This window comes from Ambystoma mexicanum, chromosome 5p (genome assembly GCF_040938575.1).
Source record: "Ambystoma mexicanum isolate Mex_15411 chromosome 5p, UKY_AmexF1_1, whole genome shotgun sequence".
NCBI lineage: Eukaryota > Metazoa > Chordata > Amphibia > Caudata > Ambystomatidae > Ambystoma > Ambystoma mexicanum.
In genome coordinates, this window is record NC_090930.1 from 855,018,865 (window position 1) to 855,044,217 (window position 25,353).

Consider the following 25,353-nt stretch of genomic DNA (forward strand, 5'->3'; position numbering starts at 1 on the left):
ATTTTTCCATGCAATTTCCAAGAGGTTGTGTTAAGAGACTAAGTGCACGTTTCTAGGACTTTTTGGACTGAAATGGCCAGTAAGGACTCGGTTCTGGATGATTTAAAAATGAGACAAATATGAACATTGGTGGGAAGATGGGAAATTAGAGTATGACCATGTTTAATCATTTGCAGAGTTATAACTGTTATGCCTTTCATGAAAGGACATAAATGTGTCAAAGGGCGATACTACCTCGCACAGAGTTGGCAATTGGCTTGCCTAATTCCCGATGACCCACTAAAACCACATATCTATTTCTTATGGCGATGGCTAGTATAAGGTTGAAGTTATGATACATAACTCAGTTTTGCTAAAAAGTGGACCTGATAAACAAAGATCTGTAATTAATGCCAAACAGACAGATGGTGCTCCATCCCCTTGAACCAATGATGCCAGGGAGTGGGGAGAGGAATGGTATATTGTACTATCAGACGATAGGGGTAATTATAGAATATTCCCCCTAGACTGTAAAGTGAATGATGTCATTTAGGCTATATAAGGGGGGACTGTACTACACACACACACACACACACACACACACACACAGGACACACAAGAATCCGGGGAGACAGGAGAAAGAGGACAGAGGGAAAGCTGAAACTTACCATCTTGGAAAGTGCAGAGACCAGACCCCTTGCCTAGCTGTCCAGAGTATCCTAAAATCCAGCCTGGCTGTCCAGAATCCCGACCAGGAGAGTGCAGAGACCAGACCCCTTGCCTGGCTGTCCAGAGGGTCCTGAGATCCAACTGACTTTCCAGAATCCCAAACTAAGGCTTACTTTGTATGTAGCAAATAACCCTAGCCCTAAATTGCCTAAGCCCTTCCAATGAAAATCCCATTGAAATTTTAAAAAATTGCCAGTATAATTCATTTACCTTTCCATAGAAGAATCTGTAGTAGCCTGTGTATGTTAGCGTATACTTTTGATAAATCTCTCAGTTGTCTGTATAAATCCTTTGCATTATTTTAAAGTAAGTCAATTAAGTCCCCATTGAAATTCACGATACCAGTTGGTAACAATTCGAAATTAACCCACTTGTGCCTAATATCTTGCTGTAATAACTATAGTCATTAAAGTATAGCCTCAACAGAATTAGTCTCTGTGTAACTGAAAACCGAATTGGCCCATGTATTGTGTGCATTACCCCACAAACTCCTAATTTGCATCCGTCCCATTGAAAACCCCAAATCATAGTCCCATTGAGAGCAATCCCTTTTTGCCTAGAATCCTATCTTTTATGTGCCTCTGTCCTTGCCCGTGAAAACCGATTTCCGATTTTGACATCTAAATCTCTTTCTTAGCTGTCTGTCATTGTAAATCCTGTGTAAAATGAATTTCCATTTGCCGTTTGTATTTTTCTTTTGCATTGCTTTCTCCCAAAAATCGATTTTCCTACCTCATTTCCATGTTGTTCTGTGTGTTGATTAGTAGTCTCTTAGCTTCCCTATCTCCTCAAGTGTAGCAACACAAATTTCCTTTTATTCTGTCCCACCGCAGTTGCGAATAACCGTGCGAGCAATAATCCACATCCGATTCTGCCGTTTTGCTCCCAAAACGGGTTTTCACTTTCTTTTCTTATAGCTTCCCATCTTGGGGTGGTGGGCTGTATTTCAAATCTGATTTTCTCTTTCTATCCTTACTCCTTGTCACTGCCTTTCGTTCAAAGGAATTAAGTAGCTGATGTTTGGGGGTGAGTGTTGCAGGGGGAAGTGCTTAACCTTGGTGCTATCACTTGCTTTAAAACTGTTCTTTTTCCTGTTTTGCCATTAAAGATCTGTGTGAATTGTGTTAGGATTTCTGAACCCATTGTTCTGTAGGAATCATTGCATTTGTGTTGCCACAACATTGGTGGCTGATGTAAAATTGTTTGATTTTTCTTTTTCATTTAAACCATAAATTAATAAATATCTTATTGATACACACCGGCCTGGTTCCTAGTCCATTGTGACACGGGGTGTTTGTGAAGGTTGGGTGCGATATGGGTTGGGGGGCCTACTCAAATAAAAGAACCTGTGGTTTATTAAAGATAAAAAGCGTTTTTATTGTATGCCCCATTCATTATCAGGAAAAGGAGTCCCTGGCGGGCGTGTGCCATGTTATAAAACCGTGACATTAGAGCAAGGAGAGAAAGTAAATAAGAGGAGAAAAACGGCATGCTGGAAATGGGATGCAAGGTTCGGGGAGCCTATTGACAGAGTGTATAAAAGGAGAATTCTTACATGCTGGCACTGCAAGGCAGAGTTCCCAGAGCACATTGACAATGTAAATCTGAGAAGAAACGTGGCATGCTGGAACTTGGAGTCCATCTTCTGGGAGCCCCTTGAGAGAGTGAGCATAAGGCAAACTACTGTTTACCCAAATTGAAAGTAACAGTACTCTGACACATTTTAGAAAGTGATTGCAAGTTATACATGGAAACCAGAATTCTAAACTCCCAGAGAACATTGTGAAAGGGACAACTAAACTAGCATTGGAAGACAGCAACCTGAAGTCCAATGTCTAAGATACATTGGGCATGTGACGTCTGAGCCCCTTCTAACACGGGGATCGGAATTCCAGACACTCAAGAGTCATTGAACAAGTGAGTGCTTACAACCATCTGGAACACTGGACGGGCAGTTCAGGGTGACAAAAGGCACTGAACAAATGAAGGCAAGGGCCCCAGGAGACATTGAACGAGCAAGCATTGTACACTGGGACTTGAAATCCACAGCCCTGAGAGACATGCAACAAGGGAGTACCGAAGCAAAATTGCACTGTGTGACCGGAAGTGCAAAGCAGAAACGTTCTTGTGGTGGAGCACTGTTGCACCCAGACTACCTGACAAATTCGGTCATCTACAGGAACAATACCATCTTGGAACTCTATGCCTTGACTTAAGTCATCCTCGTTTTTTTTAATTTTGTCACAAGTGCAACTATGAGAACAAGAGACCCAAGTTAACCCAATTGAAGGCAGTGCATGCCTGCTACTGGACAAAACCTAACAAAGTAGCTCCTAACCAAACGCCCTCTCCTGGAGATTTCGTGCAAAGGATTGTGAGAAAATACACATATGCTGAAGATACACAAATGACAGAAAACATGGCCAAGCGTAGAGACCACACCCTCAAGCAAACTGGTCCAACAGCGCAAATGGAATGAGCAATTCCACATCAACTCTTTCAATATAAAAGCCTCTGAAAGAGGCATGCTGGGCCCACATGGCATCTCGGGAAAACGGCAGCAAAGCTCTCCACCACTCATGAAAACAGATAACCACCGTCTGAAAGAAAAAATGGAGCATGTAGACAAACACAACACAACATTCTCACCATTTCTCTAAAACAAAATCATCACCAGATACAGTTACTGAAGAATGAGCCTCTTATTGACAGTGCCGTCCAAATGTCGTTACACCCCCTAGTGTGATGGGTGCACACTTTTTGCATGCTTTTTGCAGATTTCCTCAATCTTAGTTTCAATCGATCATCTCCTGTCTAATTAAATCCTTCCTTAATTTCACTTTGCCTCCCTTTGTCTTGTGTCTGCTAATTGTTGGCAATGCACAAATAAAATGCACTTTGATCATAAGTTCTAATTCAATTTGCATTGAATTCCTGTAATTAACACTGTATATTATTTATGAGCAATATTGCTAACGAAGGAAGCATGTGTGTATTGTAGTTAAATAAGCTCTGAACAATTAAATGAGTATATTTCCTTTTACTTTGATTCCGTATATTTTTTAAATGCACTGTAACACATTTTGGGAAAAAGACAATATTGGCAGCGGTACTAAGTGTGCTTCTTGTGGAGTTGTTACCGGGGGTATAAATTATTCCACCCACATCTCCTTTAAACACAGACTCTGCAACAGAAGGAGGGCGGGAGCAGCGACTTCAGCTGCGATGGCAATTCACCATGTACACTATATGCTATACCCCTGACGTATACCTTAAACGTCAAGGCCCTTTTTACCTAAAACCCACCTCTCGGGTACATGACATGCTGGTATTGCAGCCAGGTCACGAGTCCCCTTGTGTGTTTTCCAGTTCCTGCCCCCTAAGACTGAAGGCCCACATTCTGAATGGAACCGTATCTAATTTGCATGAGGCCACGCCCCAAGCGGGCGATAAACTCCACATTGCCTGTGCACATGCTTGTGGTTACAACGCATGCACATGTGCATGCCAAGTCCTCTGCCTGTGTGCCTTGGGGCGGCTCCAGCCCTGGGTTTTTGGTTGCAGCCTCTGATAGAAGCTCAGGGGCTACAACCAAAAGGCTAGCTAGCCCTGTGTCCCGGCAGTCCCGACATTAGCATAGCCCTGGATCTTTTCCAGACCAAGCAACACCCCTGTTGTATGTCACCTCATGCACATGCAGAGCCCATCCTCAGGTCCTCAAGTGGAACCCCAGAGGCCCTCGAGGTTCTTCTACTCCATGAGGGGTACAGTTGAAGACTGTAACGTTCTCATGGGCTGGGACCTGCACCATTGTAAAGGTGGTTTGGGCGCACACAGCTAATGAGGGCATCTTGCCTGGAGCTGTGCTGTCAGCATGACCCTGTGTGCACTACCTGAAGCCACTGCAATGCTGTCCCTCAGGAGACTGGCCACCACACTTCCTTTTTTTTTTACACCGTCCAATTCTGAGAATGATTAAAAAAGCACTGGCTGGTCTGTGGTGGCTTCTCTGGGCATGATGTGGGGTCTCATTCTTGAGAGAATGCAGGACCATGCGCTGCCATCTCATCTGTGTTCAGTAAGGTGCTCAAAAAGTGCTACACTGCGGAAAGCCAAAGATGTTAGTGTGCTTTCCTAAAGAGAAAAGCATGTTGGGGGTCATATTATAATGGGCAGTGCGGAAAATGAAGGCCTAAAAACAAGATGTCATGCTTTTACGCCTTCATTTTCACCTCAGCACAGTTTCAAATGCTTAAAAGACAGAGGAGGGGCACACCGCAAAGTGTGGATCGGTATTACCCAAATTGGCCATTTCTAATTGACTGTATGGATCAATTGACTGAATTCGGCCAGTACCATTTGGTCGTTTGGAAACTACCAATTTGGGTAATCACTACCAAACATGGGGAGCGGGGGTTGCGCGGGTGTCCCCTGCTCCCAATGTTTGGTAGTGGTTGCCTTTGGGGGTAGCAGGTGTGTCCCCCGCTCGGAGGTCTGGAGACAGGGAATCAAAAATAAAAATTAAAAAAAGAAAAGTGGACCCTATGGCGTCGGATCCGTCCAGCGTAGGAAGGACAGATAAGACGTCGCAGGGTAAGAACATGCACGGACGGCGAAAAGGTAAGTAGGAGTGGGTGTGGGGGTTTGATTGGGGTGGTTTTGGCCACAGCAAAATCGGCTTTGCGACCAAATTGACCACGGTCAATTTGGCCACGAACAATTGTGCCATTGCCAAAACAGATACATCCGTGTGGCTCTCCACCCTGCTTTCCTCCGACGTCTTGTAAGTGCGCTTCATTTTACGCCTGCATGTGATTTTCATGCAAGTGCAATACACATGGATTTCTATGGTATCGACCTCCCATTAGCACCTGCTGAAAGCAGGCGGATTCCACAAGAATCCAATAGTAAATATCCTCTGCAAAGCATCATTTGCAGGTGGTATTTACTTTTTAGACATGGATCACAAAAAGGAAAGCTTAACAGCTATTTCGGGCTGGTTTGACTGTTTACTTTTACACTCAAACTTGCAAGTGTTTAAAATTGCTTACAGGGGCCCCATTAGCACTTGAGTGTTAACAATGGTAGTCCCCTGCACCTGGTGCAAGATGACCTCCATCGTGGTGTTATGTTGTGCTGTAACTATCATCCAACTAAATAGCACTCATTTGTTTGACCGCAGAAGGATGAAAGTCTGAGCTGCCCCTGCTTGATTCAATCCCGTGACACATAGGCTGATCAAGCATCTTAACAGTAAGCACTTCACACCTGCTAAGAAAAATGGACCTAATGGGAGATCTGGTGCACCTAGGACGAGCAATCTCGCCCTTAGCACTTGAGGGGTTAAGCTACCTTGCTGACTCACGGACACTACTAACATGAATGGGGAGGTAATGTTTACTCTCTAGAGAGCCTTTGGTAGGATGTATCTGTTTGACCAACATGTCTGCTCTTGGGTAGCATCTCTCGTAAAGCTTTAACCATGTTAAGTTTCAAGATTATTAACAACAATGTAACATGTTGGGGTGCAGATTCCTGCTGCCACACTTTTTGAAGAAAAGAAGAAGCTCTGTAAGGAATATTCATCTTTCCCCCTAGTACAAACACCTTTTCCCTTTTTTTTCACCCCCTACCCTACTTTTCTTTTTCTTCTGAGAACCTTGTTCGGTACTAATTCCTTAGCAAATAGTCTTCCCTGGGGATCCAATGTAATGCTTGCATTTCTCTACGAGTACCATGAAGGACTTTCACCATCTTTCTTCGTCTTGTAAGAGCTGAAGATGTGACCTTTGGCAGGGCCCATTTTGTCCAAGCCTTGCAAGCATACTACTCTGCTAAGCTAGCTTTGACAGGATTCTTTAGTTCACAAATTATTTATACAAAATCAAATTAAATTGTTTTCTTATACTTTGCTTTATGCCGGACTCCAGCCGGTAAGCTCGGGAATGGGACTGGGTGTCAAACCTTTGCTGCTCAGTGTAGTCTTCTTTCCAAGACAGGCGTTTTGCCAATGAACTATCCTCACTGCCAACTTTATTGCAAGACTTCCAAGCTGAGGTTCATATCTCAATAGACAAGGTTTGGTGTTTTTTTGACTTTTAGAGATGATCCACGACTTTGAACTATGTGTGGGTGCTTTTGTCGAGCCTGGTCTCAAGCCTTGCACCTTAACATGGAGAATGAGGGGAGTAACCGAGAAGCACAGAATCCCCTTTGCTCCGTGTTCTGATTGCATCCGTGAAAGTTCAGTGGTCCTTTCTTTTTTCATTGGCTTTCACATCCCTGAGCATGGATACTTTATCCCTGGTATAGGCTGAGATGGCAAAGTTTGGCCATGCAAAGGAGCACATTGTGGGAGAACGCCAGGCCTTGAGAAGCATACAGTCACTGAAAGAGGACTGCTAAAGAATAGTATACCAATCCCACCAAGAAGTACAAGGACTTTAACCGTACCAATAAATGATGTCATCCACCTGTCATTTCTATCCCAGTTCATTCTTTTTATCCTGCCACAGGATATTATAAAGTAGGTCGAAGCCCTCGCCTTGAAGCATTAAACAGTGTCATTTCCTATAATTTTGTTAACAACTATATTGCCTATACCAGACACCTCTAAGCATTCATCCTTGGTCCAGCTTGTTTGAATTCTGGGGCATGTGATCTGTAGGATTGAGGGGGATGATTGCGGTTGGTTCACCGTTCATAACTTCTATACTATATTGTTCTAGCCTCTCTTTGCAGCAGGCTTTTGTCCTTTATGTCTGTTCTTGTCTCAGACCCTCTAGTAACCCAACACTGCCGCCCGCTCACCCCCACTCCATGCCCCTACCCTTTGCATGGCACCTGGTTTTCTTTGTGCGCTGGAGTTTGGGGTGCTTTCTTGGGGTACTGGTGCATTGCAACATCAAGAAGTCTTGCTTCTGCCATCAAATCCAAACACGGACAGTTCTTTGTATTTTAGCCCCACTCTATGCTTGTATGCCTTCTTTCTTTAAACTTAGGCTTAGCCTGCCAATGGTAGTTGTCCCTATCTTTCATCCTTTTCACGTGTAATTGAAGCTAACCATTTTCCTTTGTTTTATTCCTTAATGTGGTGATTACAGTCAAAGAGAAGTAGAAATATTGTGGTAGCCAAACAGTACAGGTTATTGTTCTTTGAAAATAAGGCAACAAGCAGCAGATGATCTTGCAGCAATATTACCTGTATTGCTCTCCTTCCATATTTTTGTCTATTAGCTTTCAAGAGCACATGGCTCTCTTCCCCGGGCAGTATTACTTTCATCACTGTTCTCACCACTTATGTCAAGGGGTGGAATGGGCAAGAGCCATTTAACAAAACCTTTGGCAACCTCTAGAGGTTACTGGCCATTCAGTTGGGGCTGTCTCAAACCTGGCCCTTGGATTTATCACCTGGGCGAAGGAGTCTCAAATTCCCCCTTGTAAAACAAAAAATATTTTCACAGATTTTGAGTCAATATTTTCAATTCACGGTCATTAGGAATCCTCACGGGAGGATAGTTCAGCGGCAACGTGCTCGCCTTGGAAGCAAGACGACACAGAGCAACACCAGTTCGATCCCCATGTCTGTGCTTAGAAACCTCTGGCTATTAAGCGCGTTATAAATAACCTATCATATATCATATCATATACTAGGTCTGCAAAGAGACGATATTGATATGGAAATGGATCTTGCTGTTCTGGTAATGTATGGTTAGTTAAAATGTGATTGTAGACGCCCCCAAGTTGTCGTCATCGCATAAAACAGGTTATTTGGCCATGTTCATTCTCAGTAGAGCGGCTCTCACATTTTTAGCAAACAGGTGTGTATCTTTGCTTGGGGTCCATGAAGATGCAGCGGCTAATGTCAGCATTCCCTTACACATTCGGCAACACTCAGAAGCATTGGGACATCACATCACGCATAGTGACACTGCATCACGCATAGGGACACGCCGCATCGCGAGAATCAACCACAAAACGGAGTCTATACAAATTGTGACTTGAATATGGACTCTGTTGTTTTGAACAGATGATGTTCTTGGTAGTTGAGTTTCTACTTTGTTCTTCTTTTATTAGCTCAGCACTTTATAGCAAGTATCTCTCGAACGCAAAGTGCTGAATGTCAAGGTGTGTGTGTGTGTGTGTGGTCCACCTCTGGGATAAATAAAGCAGGAGGCTAGGAACGTGCTTTAGGGACGCCACTGGGCAGCGCGCTGTATATTTCTGGTCATATAGCACAGTGAGTAGCGCGCTCGCTTTGACATCCGTGCACAGCCTGCTGATACAGGCTTAAATCCCGGCAGGGCCAAACCTAGCCTTTCGAGGTCAATAAATGAACCCCACACACCGTGTGTCATAATAAACAGTGCTCAGATCGCTGAGGGTTCGTAGCGCTATATAAATGTGAATTATTATTATATCTGGCGTTCAACCTTTTAGAGTGCACCTATTTCCGGTTGGGTGCACAGGGAGGTCACATCATTGGCCTATGATCCCACGATTTAAGGTTGAGCGCCAACATTTTGACAACAAATCCAAATGTCTAAGTTCAGCGGAGAGAAACTTTGCCACTAGACTACACCTTGCAATGTCTTAAACGGTGCTTCATATGGAAGCAACCCTGCCTGAGAAAAGTGTGTGTTTTTCCCAAAAGCTGCAATCACAATTCAACACAATCCAGCTTGATGTCTCGCTATCCATTGCTTTATCAACGAAGTCTGTTATTTTCACCACCCCGGTGCGGGGCAAGATGCATCTTCCTGGGACTGGTTCCAGCGCTGAATCAAGTTATTGGTGAAAGGAAGAGAAACACGTATTCATCCGAAAGTACTTTACACAAGCAATTTCTGAAGTGCTGGCAAACTGCCTACTTCAGCACCGCTGTCCTATAAATACACTGCTGAAACCTTAGAAACACTTTTTAAATATGGATACAAACATTTCTATTACTGAGAGAACCACCTCAGCAGTTTGTGTGTTAGTGGGGGGATTGGAAGTGCACAAGGTCATCAAAATAATGTCCATTCCTGACACCTCAAGGCCCAGACTGGGTCCTTTGCTGAAGCAGTTCTTGCTCGCTCAATCCAAGGGTCACTTTTCCTCTGTCCCACACATTTCCTCCACACACCGAGTCACACACATCTTTCGATCAGCAGCCGAGATTGTGTGTATGTTCCATTTGACCGGATCTTAGTAACACAGTAGACAATAAGGGCCTTTGCACTGATATAGGGAGTGCGGGTGGGGCGGCGCTATATGGGCGTTGCGAGGGTGAAAGCATGTTCCACTGTCCTAGCAAGGGACAAGAATGGGGAATGATGGTGTGTTGAGCATGTCTGTTGCATGCTGGCAAGCGACACAATCGCTGACCAATAACAATAGGAATAATGTGCTTTCAGGGAGTTAGGAGCACAACTCTGGATGTGCGGGTCTTGCTGCTGTGCAGTATGCAAGTTGCATCTTGTTAGCTTTGTCAGTGCCGCTGTGCTAAACTTTTGAAGTGCTAGACCCGCCACTGCTTTTTTCTTGTACCTTCGCTTACTTTATTACGTTTACTTTGTTTTTGTAATTGCTGTTTTAACTGTATTTTACCTTTTGATGTGATGTTTTATGGATTTTATCCGAATAAATGTATGATGATAATGAGAATAATCAAATTATTGACACTCAGGTGTGAAAACTGCGTCTCTGTTAATGAGCACATATGTCTTTTTTTCCAAATTTAAATTCTAAACCTGTTGAGTGTGTCTGACCACATGTGTGATGCTGTGCCTGTCTTTGAGAAAGGCATTGTAAAGAAGATGTTATGGTATTTTTCCATGTAGATCATTGGCACAATCCCGCTGATGCCGAATCCCGTGTCGCCCGGACAAGGAGGTGGAGGTGCCCAGGGTCTACAGATGCAACCAATCACCCCGCAGCTACTGACCAACGCCCAGGGTCAGATCATCGCCACGGTGATAGGGAACCAGATCCTGCCCGTGATCAACACACAGGGAATAACACTCTCCCCACTCAAGCCTGGCCAGCAGGTAATATACTGGTGCATTCCTTGCCTGTTCATGTCGCCCGGCTGGCCCCATGTCATCGGGGGGACCCTCAGCCAATCCGGTTCTTTTAGGGGACCGCATCATAGACGTACGGTTTGTAGTTTTTATTTTCAAGTTATAAGAATGAGGCTACAATTCTTAGCATTCAGAATGCTGCTGGCTAGTAGCACAGGACTTGCTGAACGCGTCCTTCATAACATGGTATCACTACATAACATCCCCAACTAAGATATCGCCGTAGATATGGGCATTTGGTTCGGCATAGGCAATATTTTTGTTGGGGATATTATGTGGGAGTGGGGGTTGCGGGGGTGTCGCCCGCAGGGTCCATGTGTGAATTTTGCCGCAAAAATATGGCAATATTTTTGCATTGCGATATTTTTGCGGCGGAATTAACACATGGAACCCATAACATGGACACAGTGGGCAGCTTTTAACATTACATAATATATTCAAATTACCTACAGGATTGTCAGAGATACTAAATATGTAATTTGAAACATATTTGCATTTTATTGTTCCTGTTTAAATGTTTGTGAAGACAAAACATAAGAGTGGCTCTTTATTTAAATGCCTGATGAGAGGGATATGAACAAAAGTCTTCGGTTCTTAATAACCACTCTGAGGTGAAGCGCCCTGTCATTAAAAAAAAGTGGGCTTTCATTAAAAAAAGTGGGAATGATAGGAATGATTTTGAGAACGCATTCAATGATCTAAGCATTTGTTGCTTGCCCATTTTTGATTGAGGAATTGTAAATAATGTACCCTCAGAGAAGGTGGCTGGTGGCATCTTGGTCGCTGTATTTGCACTGACTGCCATCTTCACAGCCATCACTATCACCTTGTGAACACGTTTCTTTAATTGTGATATGGTTTCCAGAAAACCTTAAACAAATGTAAATACAATATATATATTTATTTTGCAGATCATTTCATCAACATAAAACATAGATCCAGTTTAACAATCAATTAAGAAAATGTTATCATTCAAAAAACGCCCCAAAGCAATAACCAAAGAAATGTTTTCCCCCCATATCAATCTTGCCCACAGCAGATTTTTTTGAAAAGTCTGAGTGAAAACTCACATAATATTTGTCGAAGGACTTCGGCCGAATAGAAGCCATGGACTGGCAGTCCATCACCCAATGTTTACGGGTTTTGCAGTCCATCTTTGTTATTGCAGTAGCGGCATCTCGGAGAGAATGGCGTCACCACAGAGTGGAACCACCCTTTTTTCCTTTCCTTCGTATGAAATTGATTTAGCTTAAAGCTCAAATAAGTTGATCTCAATTTATAACAAGGGCAATGCTTCAAGTAAGCAGAAAGATGGTCCTGCTAATGGGGAAAAGAGGCGTATTCAGAAAACAAAGCAAAATAAGGTAATTCCTTGAGTGTAATCCTCTGGTCAGCCCAGAAGAGCTTAGCCTTGACCGTCTCTGGTCTAAGACTCAATTCCTCAGCGCTAGAACCAATACGACCCAGCAAGTTAAGCATGCGTATGTCAAATATTTTGACAAACTTTACAGACGACATTGATATAATCCTGTGGAATTCGATGTAGAGAGAGTTGGAGGACGGAGACAACGCTTCCTAGTAGTTGGACAAAAGTTTCCATTGATAGCGAGCCTGGAGTGTGACCAAATCCAACGCATGTCACATAATTGAGTTGGGAATAGAAGCTGTCAGACCCAAAACTTGTTTCCAAATTTGACCCTAGAGAGAATCCAAAAACGAACCCATATCTAGCAAAATCAAATCCAGACCATGTTAATGAATCAGTTCTGTTTTAGCTAGATGGTATTTTCGTGCTGGAATAAGTGAGAAGTTACATAGTTTTGAATAGATTCTCTTCATTTGGGACAAAAGAGGAATGTTCTTGTCTTTCAGGTCTGACTTCCAAGACTATATGGAGACAATATTAGAAAGATTATAATCCTTACCTTTATTCCCCGAGAGAAGATAACAACCTTGGATTTTTCTATATTTGCCGTAAAGGTTTTTAGCCTCAGCATAGGAGTGAAAAAGGTTTAGCTTTTTCTGAAGGCCCATAGGAGTTCTATCGAACAAAATGATATCATCCGCAAATGACTGCCAGCGTATGGAACAAGTTGTTTGCAGCCCACAGCTCCTCTAGATCTCTATGGTATGCATTGAGAAGAGTAGGAGCCAGGACACAGCCCAGCCTAACACCTAGGTGCACTGGGATTATTGCGAGAGACTTCCCCCAATTGATTTAATCGCACCATCATCATAGAATTCTGGTGAAGGAGCGCAATCAGTTGAACCAAATAGAGGAGAACACCCAAAGCAATGAGCTTTGCCCACAACCTCGCTCGTATTACGCAGTTGAAGGCGAACGAAATGTCCAGGGATGCCATGTAAATGTGACCCACCTGAGCATGTTTTTCACCATATAGTAGATGGGCCAAGATCGTGACGTTAAGGGCGGTCTCCATACCCCGCCTAATGCCCATTTGAAATGGTGATAAAACATCATGTTGTTGTAGATGTTGATTCAAGTCTCTAAGAAATAAAATTGAAGAGACCTTGCTCACTGCGTCAATCAGCGCTGTGGGCCTATAGTTTTAGGGATCCTTCCCGTCTCCCTTTTTGAAGAATGGAATGATGAGAGATTGAGACCAAGACGCAGCAGCCATGTGAGTGTTGCGGATCTCACCAAAAAAAGGTTTCAAGAATGCCTTTTAAAGCAAGAAAGGAGGTAACCCGTCTGGGCCCGGAGCACTTGAGGGCTTTAACCTGGTTATAGCCCATTCAATATCGCTCGTGTTCCAGAAGAATGGACTTGGTATAGGTATAGCCAGGCCCAGAGTAGGGTCATTCATCTTAGAGAAGATAAAGGGCATAGCAGAAAAGTCAACCCAAGTCGCCTGCAGAATGATATCGCAATCAGTCTTCGATTTCTGTCCTGAGATGGTATTGACTTGGGCCCAGAAGTGTCTCGCATCGATTTTACAAGAAGAGACAAGATGGAGCTTCTATGATGTTATAGAATACGCTTCTTTGACCATTTATAGTCAAAAGAGCAGAGATTGTGAGTTTTTAAAAGCCTAATGTTCTTACGCTTCCCCCGCTTAGAAGCCATAATTCTTATGTCAAATAAATGACGAAAAGAGGTTCTAGGTGAACACGGACACTCTGGTTTCGTCTGAACAGCAGCACATTCTGGGTTTCGAATACCATGAGACCTAAGACACACGCGTGTATCAGTAGAGACGCGTCTGTTGTAGGAGTCTGTTATGTGCAGACTTTGGAGGAGTCTAAGTGGTAGATGCGCACCCAGTACTTCACATTGCAACTGAATAAGCATATCGTTCAGATAGGCATAATTATTCTGCATAATGTGATGCTTATGCAACGCTTCCTCTAACTGAAATAATTTAGTTTGACAGCAGAAGGATGTGTGTGTCCAAAATCGATTTTATGTGTTCAAGATCATTATTATCGTGGGAAAGCACAATCTGCCTCTTGATTGGTCAAACTTCGAGTTTCACTGTCTGGTAATGCATGAAGTGTCATCCTCTCTATGTTTCTCACCTGTCTCTGTGCACTGCCTGTGTGTGCATTACAGTCCACACCATTCTCTGCCCGACTCCAGAGACACCTTTCTTCCTGTTCCCTACCCTATTACAATGGTCTTACTCTCACCAACTCGCCCGCCTCCTTAATCTGCCTCGTCTCCCCGGATCACCTCTTTAAACCCTGGCCAGCCCTCCCCTCTGCCTTGCCCTAGCTCTTCCACGGACCTTTATTTCAAGGGTTCCTCCACTGTGCTACACCACATGTGCTCGGCCCACCTCTGCCCTATTGGTTACATTCATGACCCGTGGACCCTCCACTCAACAGTGATTGTCCCGCGGTACTATTAGCGATGAATCCTGTTACCAGACACTAAAGCATGCTGTCTCAGAGTTTATCACTTACATTATTTTTATCATATAATCGGTTCTTTAAAATATCCAAGCATCTGTGACTTCCTCTGTCTCTGGTTGATCCGTCTGGTCTCATGCTGGTGTGCAACTTGCAAAACTATCTTGAGTTTCTTGTGATGCAATGTCTTCTAATTACTTGCCGCCACAATGGATTCCTTGTATCTGTCACTTTCCACGGATTTGTTTCAAATGTCATTCTTAACTGATGGCCCATGTCTTCAGTTTGGGCGAGCACAGTATCTCTGGCCTCAATGTTCACCTCTTTCATCTCGTCTCATGCTTTCCCGCTTTTTGCCATGGATCCAGAGGGTAGAGGACTGCAGTTTTGTCCATTTGTGGAACTATCCAGGAGCTTTGAGATGATATTGTAGACTTTATTCTCCTTCCCCAGAAGGCCTTCGCTGGAGACACTTGAGCGAAACCGTGCAGGGTTGTGCCATGCACTGGATAAAGCAACCAGGAATTGATTGACATGTTCCAAAGTAATCCTGAAGACTTTATTGACAGTTTTTCTTAAACATTCCATGTCAATGCTGTCCATCTGCCAACACAGGGATATGCACGTGTGGCCAATGACCAAGGAATAGCTCGAAATCTGCGCCATTGGAATGGCAACTCATTATCTGAAAGATGGGAATCAAGCCGTCGGTGAGCAGCACATATCCTATCCAGCCTGAGTACAACCAGATGCCCTGCTGTTGATGAGACCAGCTGAATGTCTGGGTATCTCGAGTATTCATCGATGACTACAATAAAATTGAATATTGTGTTAAAGTCCATGCTTCATAGCTTGTTGCACAACACAAGGGACTGAATTGGGGGCTTTCCATTCTTGCTAGCAGTAGCTTAACACCATGAACACACCACGATCATGCCATCCACCTTCTACTCCAAGCCCAGAAACCACACCTTCTCACAGAGACAGGTCTTTCCTTGACAGCCCCTTCATAATGCACATGTACCACAGCAATCACCCAATTCACTAGCACCAATGGAATAGGAATTTCTGACTAGCTCAGACGGGGGGCATCCACTAAGCTGGACAGCTCATGACAAGCCCTCCACAAACTTTGCAATATCACCTTTGCCTCTTCTGTGTGTTGAGCTTATGTCAAAAACCTCTTCCATTTGCCAGTTTGAAGGTTATCTGTCATTAGCTGACAGCACTCATCCTCTGTGGTAGCTGATATGCATGCCTCCAATGACATGGATAAGGACGCTAGCACAAGGGTGATGTGACGGACATGTAACTCAGCCCAAACCTCGTTCATACATTTCCTACTCATGGGAAACGCAGGCGGCAGGGCCAGTGAGGGACACAAACACCACTGTTAATTTTGCAAGGCATTAGTCTGCATTTCTTCCATATCTGACATCACCAAAATGCGACAAGGCCATACATGAGGTACATCATCAAACGGTTATGCACATCATTTATGTCATCAATTGCATCATCATTACATCATTAATATTAGAGCATTTCAGTGAATAAACTACAAGTTGTCTTGCATGTGCCATCATGTCCGACACAGATCTTTGCACAAGAAGGCCATCATTGATGCAAAGCTTTAGGTTGTGAGCAAAACACCCCACACTAGCTAAATCTGCTTCTCTGAAGGCTTTGCACGTGTTAGCGGCATTATCCCGAAGAATGACGTGCACTTTGGAATGGCTAATTTGCCACCTTTCTAGCATTTCTTGGAATGCTAATCGTATTTTGGCACCAGTATGGCTTCTGCCAAAAGCCTCGCACTGCAACAAAACTCCATGCCTTTTTATGTGGCTGGCCAGCCAATGCCCTGTTAAGCTCATAAAAGATTTCACAGTGTTATCAGATGTCCAAATGTCCACAGTAAATGCAATTTTCTCACCCCTCTGAATCTCTGAAGCAATGAACTGGCTCACTTTCTCATACAGGTCAGGGAGGATGCGTGTTGAAAAATATTTACGTGATGTACTTTGTACCTAGGCTCCAATTTATGGAGTAAACGCACAAAACCGACATCCTCAACAACAGAAAATGGTTGCAAGTCTAGCTCTATCATTTTGCCAATACTGCGATGCACCGCATGTGCGGAAGGGCTGTCCAGAGGACACACTTGTTTTTTGTCCAGACAATCTTTAATGGACAGCTGTGACAATGCCCTCTTGCACTTTGCGAGAGACACATTGATTCTCCCAACAACTGCCTCTTTTTTCCTTTCATATTGGACATAGTCATTGTGATGTTTGGACCGCAGATGGTTGGTCAGTGCTGATGTGCTACACTCGAGTTTGCAGATCCACGAGACAAAACCGCAAGGCACACAGAACACACTGCCTTGGAGTTATCATCAATTTTAATGGTAAAGTAATCCCACACAGGGCTGGTTTCCTCCTTGGTGCTACTCATGCCGACAACGAAGGGGGTTATACAGCTCTGGACGAGGGACAGGGTTTCTGCTGGGCACGTCTCCTAGCTGTTGCTTGTGGGCCTTTAGGTAAATCAGAAGCTCGTACTGGTGACAAAGAAATGCAAAAGTCAAATTTAAGAGTACGCTTTGGCAGGGCAGTACTGCATGATGGCTCTGGGCTCTGACGTGGTATTGGGGTTCCCTTTAAAAATGTTTTTGAAAAAGCCTTTTATCAAAAATAACTATGTAAAAAACGAAATATGAATGACAAACACCACACTTGAAATTGCCAGGAGTTGAATGAGCCATTATGTACATCCATTGACGGCGGCAAGCATAATATACCAGTCTTTCATTTAATCAGGCATATGCACTGAGTGGTAACCTCCCACCTCAAGCATCCCCTGAATAGTAAAACCCCCATAGTACTCACCAGGATTGTAGGCACTAAGCAGGCATCTGCATCAAGGTGGTGTAAGTCCGTCTCAGGGGTGAACTTCCTTGGTAGGTGCTGCGTCTTTTCTGGGCTGTGGTATAACTAAAGTAAAGATGAGGATTATGTTACTGCTAGACAAGTGTTGCAGGATTAAGAAAATTCACAATTTTTCTACTCATCACATTCTGTCACAACAAGTCTACAAGAACAAATAAATGGCCCAGGACAACTGGATCATAAGGTAGATTTCGGAAGATCAAGAAACTCTATGGCCTAAAAGGAACAAACTATGAGACTCTTTGGGACGCCGAAGTCCCATGACAGCCAGCTGAACTGAGATCCACTTATAAAACATTTCAGACACAGAACTCTATGGAGGGAAAGGCTAAAAGCAACTCTCAGTTATCAAACTCTCTGAACATCAACTCGCAGATGCTTAACAATCTACACTCACACTGGGCCAACCCAATCACAAACTGGGGAAAATTCAACTTTGTGGAGACATTGAAGACTACATTTGACAGCTATGTCTCAAAGAATATTTCCATGGAGAAAACAATACAAAGAAAAATGCAAGCAATTGTGATGTCACAAAAAAATGCTCAAACTGGTTTCCCCCTTATGGGTACAACCTGGAACGTGAAGCTTACCTTGATTGCCTGAGAAAACCTGTACACTCTGAAATACTTAAACAATTGGCAACTGCACATTTTCACCTCCTCTCCAAAACACCCCCGCAGCCTCACCATGCTGAAGGGGTGGGCTCATTCAAATTTGAGGCTGCCGGGGTGTGCAAAGTGCCCCAGCGGCCTCGTGAGTCTGGGGGCCGCTACTGCAGAGACATCATGGGACAATGGAGGGGGCAGGGGACATGGGAGAACATCACAGACAATGGAGGGGGTTGGGGTACATGGCAGAACATCATGGGACGACGGAGGGGGTGGGGGAACATGGGAGAACATTGCGGGACAACAGAGGGGGTGGGGGGAAATAGGAGATCATCATGGGACAATGGAGTGGTGGGGGGACATGGGAGAACATTGCGGGACAACAGAGGGGGTGAGGGGAACATGGGAGAACATTGCGGGACAACAGAGGGGGTGGGGGAATATGGGAGAACATTGCGGGACAACGGAGGGGTGGGGGGAACATGGGAGAACATTACGGGACAATAGAGGGGGTGGGGGGAACATGGGAGAACATTGCGGGACAATAGAGGGGGTGGGGGAACATGGGAGAACATTGCGGGACAACTGAGGGGGTGGGGGGACATGGAAGAACATTGCAGGACAACGGAGGGGGTGGGGGGACATGGGAGAAAATTGTCGGGTCTCCAACCATCCTCAATATTATTATTGAGGTGAGGCTGTGGGGGTGCCTGTGTACTGAAGGGGTGGGGTGTTCATTTGAATTTCGAGGCCACCGGGGTGGATAAAGTGCCCCGGCGGCCTCATTAGTCTGGGAGCCACTCTTGCAGGAGCAGCACCCCATTGCATAACAATGTCGGGCCACCGGCTTTGCACTGGTGGCCCGACCATCAAGTATAATATTGCGGTGAAGCTGTGGGAGTTCCCTGTGGCCCTGCGGACTCACCATGCTGAAGCGGCGGGGGGGCACATATGAATTCGAGGCTGCTGGGGTGGGCAAAGTGCCCCAGCGGCCTCGTGAGTCTGGGGGCCGCTCCTGCAGGAGCAGCCCCCCATTGCATTACAATGTCGGGCCACCGGCTTTGCACCGGTGGCCCGACCATCTCGTATAATATTGCGGTGAGGCAGTGTGGGTTCCCTGTGGCCCTGCGGCCTCACCATGCTGAAGCGGCGGGGGGGCACATTTAAATTCGAGGCTGCTGGGTTGGGCAAAGTGCCCCGGCGGCCTCGTGAGTCCAGGGGCCGCTCCTACAGGAGCGGCCCCCCATTGCATAACAATGTCGGGCCACCGGCTTTGCACCAGTGGCCTGACCATCAAGTATAATATTGCGGTGAGGCCGCAGGGGTTCCCTGTGGCCCCGTGGCCCCACCGTGCTGAAGGGGTGAGGGGGGCACATTTGAATTCGAGGGCGCTGGGGTGGGCAAAGTGCCCCGGCGGCCTCATGAGTATGGGGCAATGTCGGGCCACCGGCTTTGCACCAGTGGCCCAACCAACAACAACGTTATTGCGGTGAAGGGGCAGGGGGGCACATTTGAATTCGAAGGCCTCCTGATTCTGGGGGCCGCTCCTGCAATTATAATTCTCAACCAAGTTACTTTTCCTCATGGTCCATGAACACGAACGCGTTTCATCGTTGGTCACTATTTACAATGTGCAGTCGCAGACCTAACACCAATTCCCCCCCAAACCATGTTGTAACGGCCTGGACTAAAATAGCATTCTGCAGTCCTGACTCCCTGAAACGACACCATGCATTATTCTCTATGTTTCCTCAGAGCTCACGTAATGACAACCAGGAGCCGCTGCGGAAAAAGGCCAATGCAGCAATAGAATGCACTCCTCAACTGCGCAACCCTCTCATAACAGACGAGTACCTGGTAGCTCGTTCCCCCCCTGCCCCAGCTGGAAGAACACAACCAACGTATCTCCCATTGCACTTGTCTAGTCCCAACCCACGTGCTACCGCACCCTGACCACCAAGAGGCAACAGACGAAGCTCCCAATCATGGGACTCAACAAAGACATCATTATCCCCCACAGTAGTACCCAGTTTATAGACCACAGAAGGATGAAAAGGCTGAGTTGACCCTGCCGGGATGCCTGCTGCACACAGATATGAGGGGCGAGCGCTTAGTTGACTGTGCTGACTGACCGGCTACAAGAACCGGAGACCTTGTTAGTAAGGAAGGTAGACATCTTTCAAAGCATGAACTTCATAAAGGCCGGCCCAGCTGAGGTGTACATGAGCAACGGATGATATCAAACTCGCCAGCCTGCCCTGTGCCTGCCCAGATAATGCCCCCCAGGATCCATTGCCGGTCAGGCCGGCCTTACGGGCAGCAGCGCCCTGGATGAAATAGTACCCCCCTGGCCCGCCACGTGCCCCTGGTTAACAGGGAGCAGGGCGGAAGGGGGCGGGGCCAGGATGGGAAACTTTTTATTTTTACTTTTTGCATTAGCACCCCATTGTCGTTGAATTAGCCCGCTGCTGCGGGTGCATTCAATAGCAATGAGGGGCCTGCCACTACGCCAGCTCAGGGGACCCCTTGAAAGACTCCCCCGAGCTGGTGTGGTGGGGGGCTAATGGCACCTTTCCTTATTAAAAGTGCCCGCGGCGGAGGGGTGCATTTAAATGCACTCGCCGCCGCGGGCACATTTTACAGTAAAAGGCCGCCTGCCACGCCTTTTCCCACAACTTAAGCTCGGGGGAGCCCTTGAAAGACTCTCCCGAGCTGGCGTGTCTGGGCTAATGGCGCCCTAATGCCGGCTCTGCTTCCGGTCCTCGGGTTGCTGAACACCTCCACCGCACATGTCGTCAGACACACCCTGCATCCCGTAGGCCTCTCAATCTGCTGGCCTGCCTACATGCCCGTGCCGCTATAGTGTGCTGCAATATTGTCCCTCCACTGGATTCCCCAGTCTGGTGTGTGCTGACTGACACCCCTCCGCCCCATGAAATCATTCCTCCTGAAATGTTCCCACGCATCAACTTGCTCCTTATTCTACACTTAAGTATCTTTCTTTGACATTTAAACAACATGATCCCAGGAAGATGTTTACTCTGCGGGAAGGGGAAGGCAGAGGGTGCCAATTGCCATAGGGATTAGTCTGGGCAAGGGCAGCGCTAAAGCTCTACCTAACTAGGCCAAACGTTCTGCCATGCTACCAGGCCAAACTCTTGGAGGCTACTGATGATTTGAAAATGTTCTTCTGATGCTGAAACTGTCTTCGTTGTGACATGCTGCTGGGAGTATCTTACATTTCACATTTTAAGCATGGGTGGACTTTTGCGGCAACGATCAAAAACAATTCAAAGTCCTTGTGTAATAAAATGATACTTTCATTATACCATACTTCAGCTTGATTAATCTCCATGTGTATTTGCCAATCTAAATTTATCAATTTCTTTTGGGTTTATGGTCACTCAAAACAGTGCTTTTTTAGGTGTGAGTCAACACAGCACATTCTACTTAGTACAGTGTACTTCCCCGCAAAGGAACTCTGGCAATAGATTCATGTGGAGCCCTGTAAAATGGCTGCTCATGTGAGCGCCTCCTTCATGCCCATATTAACGAATGCATGTGCTCGGCACTACAGAGTCTATGGAGGCCCACCCGCTTTAAACATCCCCAAATTTTCATTGGGTTCCCAGCCCAACTCCAAATTTCAAAAACATCTCCCCCTTAAAAATCTGCACCTCCTTCAAAGACTAGTTTGCGTTGCCTTCACAGAGCTCGCAAATGCCAGGTCATTGAGACTAATGCGGTCAGGACAACAAAAAGGAAGAAAAAAAGTGAACACATCACTGCAGATAGAGGAGCCCTTCATTGGTTGAAAGTGGAGGACAGGCTTCAGTTGAAATCTTTGACACTGGTACATAGATGCCTGCATGGGAAAGCACCCCAAGAACAAATCGTTCAATATGCACCCAAGCGAGCTCTAAGATCGGAGGCCTTGGGTACGGTTGCAGTTCCGGCCCACAAACGATCTAACGGCTTGGGAGGAAGAGCTTATGCCAGCAGCAACAAATTGGAACAACCAGCCACTATGCATTAGATTGGAATCTAACTACTTAGCTTTTAGGAAAAGCCTAAAAACAGGTTCGTTTTCTTTGTCTTGTACTTTATGTGTATGTATTGTGTTTATGTTCTATGCACCCGATGCCCGCGGGCTTTCAGCGCTTTATAAGCCAATAAATAAAATCTAAAGTCTCCTCACTTTATACCCGCCCGGGACCCAATGCCTTTACACTTCCGGCGCCTGGTGGTGACGCCTGCCCGTGATGTCAACCTTTCACCCGTCGCTACAGAGGTGCATCCCCTTACTGGTGCCCCACCCCGATGGACGGCCTTCGTGCCTCCCAGCCCTCTGGCCTGGCAATATTTCCAGGGGTGCTTTCGTTGGATACACTTGGTTCCTACAAAGGAATCTTTGAGTTGTCAAGACCTGCCCTGCAGCCTAAAATCACACAATACTCTTGTAGTTGCAGGAGCCAGCGTTCAACCCGTGCCGATAGGTGGGGAGCTGTGACTGATGGAATTGAGAATGAGAGTGTATGGTCCATCACCATGTATAGCAGACGGCCATGTACATATATACAATTCAGCTGTTTGCAACCCCACCACATTGCCACTGCTTCCATCTCAAACTCTTGAGTGTCATTTATGCATGGCTGTGAGGGCTTTGCCTCTGTAAGCAGTCAGTAAACGATTGTGGTTTTCATCCTTCTGAGCCAGTACAGCCTTTAGGTCTGAAGGGATGGCAACCACCACCACTTGCACCAGTCTAACCGGAAGAAGAATGCCATTTTGGTGTTGGTTGCATGTATACGTTTTATCTTTGCAAAAGCCATTTGTTCCTGCCCATGCTATTCCCATGAGTAGTCCTTATGTGTCATTATGGGGGTTCAATAAGCACTGGCAAGTCTGGGATGAACCAACTGCAGTAGTTCACCATACCTGACAGGGATGCGAGAATGGATGAAGATTGATGTCTGCAACCTTTTTTGGGCTGGCTGATATTCCTGCATCCTGAAGCTCATCGTCTGCATCCCTCATTTTGCACAGAAGGGCCATGTTTCATAGACCTGTGTGGTAGGTATCTGGGTCCTCCTGGGCCTCCAGATGTCCTGCTGCATCTTTAATAGCTCATAGTCCACACTGACAAGCAGCAGAAAGTACACCCTGAGGACATTTCTCATGCCATCATAGAACAGATCTCCCTCCTTGAGGGTCTTGCATGACCCCACCTGCAAAGAACAATGGCACTGACTTTTTGTGTCTGGGACTGAGCAATGATAGTGTGCCCGCATGTCAAATTGAAGGAATGGCCATTTTGGAATGCTACTGCGACAATGAAGTACTAACCAGGCAAGGTTGTGTCGATGCTCTCCCAGAGATCGATAGGTAGCCCACTTCTTCATCGATATGAGACATCACCAGGACCTATCCAGGAATCAGCAGTCAGGATTGGAAGTCTGCCTGGTTATTATGACAGGAGGATAGCTCAGGGGCAACGTGCTCGCGTTGGAAGCAAGGCAACAAGGAGCAACATAGGTTCGATCCCCGGGTCCGCGCTTAGAAACCTCTGGGTATTAAGCGTGTTATAAATAACATATCATATCAGGGGAACAAGGTTGCACTCACAGCCACAAGGAAGGGGCGCTAGTTTGCTTTAACATGCCTTAGGACCAGTAATGTTCTCGCTGAGATAGCACACAAATCTGGGCTAGGCTGCTTGTCTAGTCTCCTGTGTTCAGTGGGCAACAGGGGGGTGCTGCCACCCTATGCTGGCACCACTATTTCACCTTTTGGGCTTAGGAGGCAGGTTGCAGAGAGCTTTTAGCGCGGTCTGTCCATGGCAAGGTGGCCCCCAATTCAGGGCTCCCCACCGCGAGACTGTGCTGCGGTGCACGTGTACCAACCTAATGAGAAGGATGGGCTGAAGAGGCCAAGGGAAAGGAGAGGAACACAAGCGGGAGTGAGGGAAGGGAATGAAGAAAGGGGAAGGGCCAGGGAAAGGCGTGGGGGAGTGGTGACTGATGCAAGGGCAGGAAGTGGTGAGAAGTGGCAAAGCTATTAGGAGTGATAGATACGTGTCCTGGTCAGGATGGGAGTTATTGGAGAACTGGTGGGGAGGATGAAAAAGGGGAGTGTTAGTTGCCTTTCCTATATCCCTCAGGTGAACGGAGCCCTAAGTGAGTGATACATTTGAGTGATGCAGCAGAGTGTCAGTGTTCTGTCCCTGTTATAGTAGGGCATTTACAGCTTGTTCCGCTGGGTGAAGAATGCCCGGTATCTCTACTGCTCCCTGTTTACCTCTGCTCCTCGCAACCTGCATGATGTACTCTGTGACGACCAATAAGGCCACTAGCCTGCAAGCTGCTGCCTCACTCTCATTCCTGCCACCTAAGAACTTCCACAGTAGCACTGGGCACGAGCTGGAGCCAGTCCATGCAAGTGCAGCCAATCAGGCGAGAAGAGAAGCTGAGCTGTGTGAAAGGGCAGCCACGGAGGCTCCGCCCCTTCCACAAGAGACACCGAGATGGCAACCATTTTAGAGTGGGCTTGAGGGTCACATGTGTGTTTCCCACACTCCCAGGCCCTGCGCTGCAAAAATGTGCATGTTTGCATAACCACGCCCACCATCCTAAAAAGGATACAATGAGCCATGAGCCCACCACATTGAGGGGAAATGGAATTCGAATCAGCAACAACCAACGTTCACTTTGATTTACCTTTTGTAATAGTTTTTAAGGGTGCCGATAAGTGTATTTTCCCAAATGGAGGTGAGCGCTCCTGTGTTCAGCCCTTAGTTTGGCAGCTGAGCATTTCATTTTATTTGCATCACTCAGTGGAGGTGTGTGCTGGACTGTATTGTGAGTTACCCTTAAATTAGCCTTGCAAAGTGGTGGGATTCCACTGGAAAGCCCTGAGCTCTTGGGCAAAACTGTTCTGAACTCGTGTTCACTGCCAGTGACTTTCTTGACATATTGAAACATCATTCAATAATGTAGGTACTAATGGAGCAAGCACAATAATCTGGACGCACAATGAAACACATGGAAATCAATTGTATTTCTGGTTGCCAAGTCCGTGCTCCTTTTATTATATTCAGAAATGAGTTTTATTTTTCACTGAGCCCTATCAATAACTTGTGAAAATGTCTCC

The 25,353-nt window shown here is 45.9% G+C and overlaps 1 protein-coding gene across 4 annotated transcripts in view; it reads left to right on the plus strand.

The window, feature by feature from the left end:
* POU6F2 (POU class 6 homeobox 2) overlaps positions 1 to 25,353 on the plus strand; it is an 867,009-nt gene that overhangs the window by 733,893 nt on the left and 107,763 nt on the right. For all 4 annotated transcript variants that reach the window (XM_069613281.1, XM_069613283.1, XM_069613284.1 and 1 more), the window contains one exon: positions 10,533 to 10,739. In XM_069613281.1, the coding sequence (XP_069469382.1) occupies positions 10,533 to 10,739 (207 nt within the window). The remainder of the gene's footprint in view (positions 1 to 10,532; positions 10,740 to 25,353) is intronic.